This window comes from Oncorhynchus nerka, linkage group LG14, assembly GCF_034236695.1.
Source record: "Oncorhynchus nerka isolate Pitt River linkage group LG14, Oner_Uvic_2.0, whole genome shotgun sequence".
NCBI classification, from domain to species: Eukaryota; Metazoa; Chordata; class Actinopteri; order Salmoniformes; family Salmonidae; genus Oncorhynchus; species Oncorhynchus nerka.
Genome location: NC_088409.1, coordinates 49,597,270 through 49,604,400, shown reverse-complemented (window position 1 = coordinate 49,604,400; position 7,131 = coordinate 49,597,270). Strand labels below are relative to the sequence as shown.

Genomic DNA, 7,131 nt, shown 5'->3' with positions numbered 1-7,131 from the left:
TTTCAGTTGAATGCATTCAGGTCTACAACTGAATAGATGCTCCCTTTCCCTTTCCCACGTGTGGTTTAATTGACAATTCACCTTGGCTATGGTTTAAACCTATGCATGTTTTCTCTTGATGCAACCAAGCATCTACACGAAGTACACATCTTGAGCAGATTATTAACACAGCTCTAGTAACGTTAATGGACATTTGATCAAATAAACGATATCGAATTTCCATAAGGTTGATACTTTAGGGGCAACATTATTTTAGCAATATTTATATAAGTCCATATGGAATTCAAATGCAGAGGTCCATAAAAATTAAATCCCCTCTGGTGTGTGTTTATTTGACTGCACACTGGAGTAATCTGCATCTGTTCAAGGGTACCGGGGGTAGCCAGCTCATGTCAACACCATAGCGAGGCAGTTTAAACCTTGCGTGGGAGGGAGGGACTACAGCGAAAATCTTTCCTCTCACGCAGACGAGGACTCTAACATCATGTAGGCTACATTTTTGTTAAAGCCATTTAGTCATCGATCTATTATGATTATTCGATACAAAGTATTCTGGGATATGAAGAAAGTTCGACGTAATGAATTCTGAAGAAGTAAGTGCTTTTATATGAATTATTTCCTGAAATACAGTAGTTTATATTAGCTGAGCAGACTAAACAGATGCGCTGTGGCTATAGAGAAGACAACGCTATGCATGCTCCAAATACACATCGCAAAAACTATCACCTTATTTGATGAATCTTCAATATTTCACAGCGATATTGTGAAGAAGCATATTGCAAGGCGTGGAAAGCGTTTTATCTACTTCAAAACATCCCTCTTTCTCACACAAAACAGCCTACTGAAATGATTTAACTCCATAACAGCCTATTGGAAATTGTATGTGCCCTATGATACAGTTATATACACTTCTCATGACTAGGTATAGTGAAGAGTGTGTTCTTCCATAATATGATAGACATGTTTGAAAAATAATTACAGATCATCTGTGGGTTTACGGGATTGCGCACTAATTGGGTACGGCTAATCTGTCACTTTAATCGGTTTGTATACATGGAGCAAATTATTTAAACCCAAACAATTGTCAATTTTTGGACTAAGTATTTCTGATAACATCATGAGCATACGTGCTCAAAATGCGCTTGAAACGCCACAAATTACGCACAGGTGGCTGCCGATTTCTCTATGCAATAATGTGATAGTTTGTAATAATCAGCCCCTATGTGACATCTGATTTGTCAATTATTTCTCATCAGGAATGCAGCGGACTGAGAACGCCGTGGAGAAATAATTGAAGTGAACCAGCGGAAAGAATCGAATGGCTTCTGTAGAGCTGCTTTATATAGATAAGGAAGGAAGAGGCAGACAACCCGTTCTTCCCTGCGTCCTTGACTGGGCTTCCAATCCGGTGCATGTTCGTAAAGCTATCAGTTCAGCCGGAGGGGCGCTCTCTATTTTAGCTCCGGGCTGCAAAGGACTGTGTAATTCAACACCAAGGACGGTTCCCCATAACCGAGGTCCGCATCCTAAACACCGTCACCCTGCGGTGGAGAAGGTCAACGTGTGCTGCGACGAAGAATTAGATACATCTTTCACCTACGTCGACGAGAATGTGAATTTGCGCCTGGCAAGCCCTGTGGAAAGTGGGGAAAGTATCCACAAATCCTGGTGTAGGCCTAATGACTGTGCGAGCGACATTCGGCCGGAGGGGTTGCATGAGCTCTCTCTAATGTCAGATGATGATCTCGCATCAGAAAATTCGGGGGCATCTGTAGATTACGGTTTTATAAGCGCGGTCACTTTCCTAGTCACCGGGATCTCGTTAGTAATTATATCCTATGCAGTCCCTCGCGAGGTCAAAGTGGACCCGGAGAGCGTGTCCGCGAGGGAGATGGAGAGGCTGGAAATAGAAAGTGCCAGGGTAGGGGCACACCTGGATAGGTGCGTGATAGCAGGGCTTTGCCTACTGACGCTGGGCGGGGTAGTGCTGTCCACTCTGCTAATGATATCTATGTGGAAGGCAGAGATGTACAGGAGAAAAGCCTTTGCATATTCCAAGCACTCGGGAAACTGTATGGCTCCATCATTTTAAAAACGAGATCTAGCCCTAGTCGGTCGTCCGCGCACCTGTCTATGAAGGAAGAGATAGATGAGACCTTGAATTAAAACGCTATCCTGTTGAGAAACGACTTTGCCTTGTGTTACTAAGACAGAGCAACACAATACAGCATGATGCAGGTACTCCAGACCCAAAGCTTGCAACCTGAACCCATCAGTCGGTCTGCCTACAGAACATTAGCTTAACTGTTAAAATATTCATTTGTTTTAATATTCAAGGTGATGAAATATTAATTGTCTTATACTATCATCTCCATATAATTGAATGGACATGCAAGGTATAGGCTTATTTAACCAGGTAAGCAAATTAACAAAATGATACAGAATGAATAAGCATGACAACAAAAATTATGTTTTTTTAAGAACTTGTTATTGGAAATGGAAAATGCTGGGTCACATTATTAAGGTGATCCGTGTTTTATGTGAAAGTGTCCGACAGTCAGTAATATGATGCCTACACATATGTTAGAGGGAAACGTGTCTGTCCCATGAGTTTAGAAAGTGAGATGTATTAGCCTAGTCCAGTGCACCATATCAAATCTGATAAGACAGAATCTGCTCAGTGGTGCACATGCTAACATCCAATGACCTTTTTTACTTCCTCAATGTGGGTGAGCATAATTCTCACTGTGGTTTCGCACTGTGTGTGTATGGGGGGGGTCACTTAATCACACATGAAAGACTTGCCCCAGTTTATAAAGCTGCACTGTGCTGTGCTGTACTGCACTGTACACTTCAAAGATCATACTTACTTCTAATGTACTGTACCTGCAGTAAATGCAATTATCATAACTTGAATGATCACGCAACATGAGAACTCACTGGATCACAATATAACAATGTAATTAATAGGTATCTTTAAGAGAAATGGAGTTTTAATTTATAGGCTAGGCCTACGCTACCAATGTTTTTATTATAGACTACTAATGGACGTACATCCTACGACACTCTAAACCGTATTGTATTCCTTTGAGAAGTCTCAGATATGCCTTTAAAATGTTACTGGAATTGGGATCTGTTTCTTTTTAACAAACCAGAAATGATGGGTGCAACAAAAACAGAAAGTGTTCTATTCAGTTCATAGAACTGTTGGTTGAGAATGATTTTCTTTATGGTGAAGTGAGACACATCACCACTATAATTTGCAATCATCTCTGTATTGTGGGCCTACTACAGTAGCCTATAAGACAAGAGGCATCAAAGGAAACTTGACACCTTGAAAATGGTTCCATCATTGCTCCACCTCTGATTTCAATTCTTCTAAGCCGTTCTTCAGAATCACAAGTGTTTGCCTCCAGGGAAAAGATGCTCTTTGGTTACCACTAGAAACAGCTAATTCATGTTGTCATTTTGTGGGGCAAATTCATTTTGTTGGCTATTAATTACGCTTCCATTCGTTTGCTCTCATCATGTGTTTTCCATACTGTTCGATGATGCATATACGGTAATGGAATAAAATATTCACCCCAAGAACTACAGAAACATGGTGAGACTGTTGTTACTTTAACTGTAATGAGACCCTGTCTTTTGTGACAGTTGCGTAGTTATGGCTAATGTATGGTACCAGTAGTACTACAGAAAAATACTGGTAGTGTAACTATACAGTAGCAGACTGATGGTGAAACATAAACTCTTCAACTCACTGCATTACTTTATGCCTGTCCTAAGTACCTTTAACATCACACGACCAAGCCTAGTTGGATTAGATTTTTAGCAGACGCTCTTATCCAGAGCAATTTACAGTAACAAGTGCATACATGTTCATATTTGTTTGTACTGGTCCCCAGTGGGAATCGAATCCACAACCCTGGCATTGTTAGTGCCATGCGCTACCAACTGAGCTACACGGGATGGCAAGTTTACCTCAATCTAAATACCTCCAGTGGAAAAGCACTTTCCTTGTTCCCTCTTCCCTTTTCACTTCTAGGATGCATCCCAATAATCTCTCCTTTATTTTGAAGTGTGCACTTCCCTTAATTGATTTGACAGGAAATGACAGTCATAAGAAAATCCTCTAGCCCATGTCTACACCAATCCAATGCTTTTAAATTTGTGGGGAGTAGTGACCGGGAGCACAACTCAGGAAGAAGGAGACATTATTGGGACATACTCCTTATTCTCTGGTCACAGAGGGGTATCTGCACCAGAGAAACAGGGTGTTTTGGGAGTTAAAGGAGAATAAAGTGCCAAATCAGAGAACTTTCCGGAAAGTTATTTAAAAATATATATATTTCTGTACATTCAAGATTAATATGTTTGGAAGCAAGGAGATGAAGAGGGGAGAGGCCACCAGATGCAAGGAAAGATAATAGAGAATGCTATCTCAATTTCGATTTGCTCGATTCCTCACATCCTCTCTCTTTGCCAACTCGATTCCTCCCATTCTATCTCTTTGCCTTCCTCCCAACCATATTGGAGGAGAAGGTCTAAGGTCCCTCCCCTCTGACTTTATTCTCCAATACATTTTCAAAAGGAGGCGAGGTGGAGGATGTGAGAGATCCCTTCCTCCTTGTTGACATAGAGCTGTACAGCTCCCACCATACCTTCATCTCTCTGCCATCCAAATGTCTCTAAGGGATTTTGATCAGGGATTTGCTCAGTGCAACAGCATTTTACAAGTCAAGCTCAAGTGTGTTTCCAGAGGTTTCATGCATAAGCTCTTTATCCGTGAGAGAGCGCTTCACAGCTGAGACACACCGATTGATATTTTGTAGGTCCCTGTGAAGATCTGTCCAGGTTAGACAGGATCTGAGACAAGAGAGAGGGGCTGAGCTGCCATTAGCATTCATTTCCCAAGTGTACACACTAACGTGCTGTCATTTATGTTAATTTACCAGTGTTTGTGTGTCTGCGTGTATGTGCGTGTGCATGTGTCTGTGTGTGTCTATGTGTGTGTATGCACGCATGGGAGTTCATGCGCATGAGTATATGTGTGTGTGTATCTGTATGAGGGTGAGACAGGCAGAGCTCCTTTGCTCTGCCATACAACTGATTTCTATGGCTTTTGTGAGGTGAGCTCAGCCCTTCATCTCCGGCGTATGGTAAGAGACTCAGGAAAAGTTTCCATTTGTATTCATTACTCATGAGGGGCACACTAAAGGCAAACACTCCAGGGACGTGACTTTGCTCATGGCCACTCTCACCAGCCTTACTCAGAGGGGGTATTTTTAATAAGAGTACACAATGCAATTTTTCTGGAACGTTTACAAGCTGTTATTTAGATTAGTTGGAGTATTTTATTGTATCGTGAATTTAGTCCAGAAAGCTTCTTGCTTAGAATACACCACTAAGCCCTCCCGTGTTTTGCATTTAGAATGAGAAACATCGATTTCCATTGTTCAGCCCATGTTTGCATGAAATTAGTTCTAAAGCTCTTTGGAAATCCAGGTTCATGTTGACATGGCCTCTTAAAGCACACCTCATTTTGAATCGTACCCGAACCTCTATGCCCTTCTATTTCAGAATACCCAGTGGTTCAGCAATGTATTATACGGCCTATTAGAGAGACATTCTTAGAATCAAAAGGCAACGCGTGCAGCTCTATGTCAAATCAATTTACACTTCTACAACTTCTGGTTGTCTGTGTTCTGCATCATTGACATGGAGGCGGTCGAGGGTAGCGGCACTCTGTCACTCGCTCCATAGCCAAATGCACTGAGCTCTTTGAGCTGCATCATCCCTCAGCCCCACAATCAAATCTGTCACAGTCATTTCCTGTGTTGTCCTTGGCACTTCCAATCACTTTCTTCTACAGCTGAAACTATCAGTCGGCCTGCCTCCTTCTGCCTACTCTGTGCTGTGGCATCTAGTCCAAAAGGAAATTAGGTTATTGTTTTGGTCAATCTTAACCACTTAACCAATGTAAGCAAGACGGAAATGCCATGGTGAACATGTGTGTTTATTTCAAATGCTGAAGGAGAGTAGAATTGCAAAGTGGGCAAATTGAAAATTGGATGAGCAGTAATGTAATACAGTATATGCTGTTTGCTATGACACTGGCCATAATAATCATACCAGTGTGGTGGTTAAAGAGTACCGTAGGTAATTCATGTGGATATAAAAGCCTACTTGTAAAGGCCAAAATGCAATATTGGTACCATTTGTGACACTTAGCATACAGTGCCTTTGGAAAGTATTCAGACCCCTTGACGTTTTCCACATTTTGTTAGGTTACAGACTTTTTTTCTAAAATTGATTTTTTTTTAAAATACTCAGCAATCTACACACAATACCCCATAAATGACTAAGCGAAAACAGTTTTTTAGAAATGTTTGCAAATGTATTAAAAATAAAAAACAGAAATATAGAAATGAGATACAAGATTCTCTGGTCTGATGAAACCAAGATTGAATTATTTTGCCTGATTGCCAAGCATCACGTCTGGAGTAAACCTGGCACCATCCCTACCGTGAAGCACGGTGGTGGCAGCATCATGCTGTGGGGATGTTTTTCAGAGGCAGGGACTGGGAGACTAGTCAGGGTCGAGGGAAAGATGAACGGAGCAAAGTACAGAGAGATCCTTGATGAAAACCTGCTCAGACTGGGGGCGACATTGCATTTCCAACAGGACAACAACCCTAAGCAAATAGCCAAGACAACGCAGGGGTTGAACAAGTCTCTGAAGTCTCTGAATTTCCTTGAGTGGTTCAGCCAGAACCTGGACTTGAACCCGATCGAACATCTCTGGAGAGACCTGAAAATAGCTGTTCAGAAACGGTCCCCATCCAACCTGCTTGAGAGGATCTGCAGAGAAGAATGGGAGAAACTCCCCAAATACAGGTGTGCCAAGCTTGTTGTGTCATACCCAAGAAGAATCGATGATGTAATCGCTGCCAAAGGTGCTTCAACAAAGTACTGAGTAAAGGTTCTGAATACTTACAGTACCAGTCAGAAGTTTGGACACACCTACTCATTCAAGGATTTTTCTTTATTTTTACTGTTTTCTACATTATAGAATAATAGTGAAGACATCAAAACTATGAAATAACACATATGGAATCATGTAGTAACCAT

The 7,131-nt window shown here is 41.5% G+C and overlaps 1 protein-coding gene across 1 annotated transcript; it reads left to right on the top strand.

Annotated features, from left to right (window-relative positions):
• The first annotated feature begins 437 nt into the window (after positions 1–437).
• On the top strand, positions 438–3,591 carry LOC115142090 (transmembrane protein 74-like). Its single transcript, XM_029681561.2, is given in 3 exon segments — positions 438–593; positions 1,257–2,063; positions 2,066–3,591. Coding segments are annotated over 2 exon segments (846 nt in total). The 5' UTR covers positions 438–593; positions 1,257–1,318; the 3' UTR covers positions 2,167–3,591.
• The last annotated feature ends 3,540 nt before the right edge of the window (positions 3,592–7,131 follow it).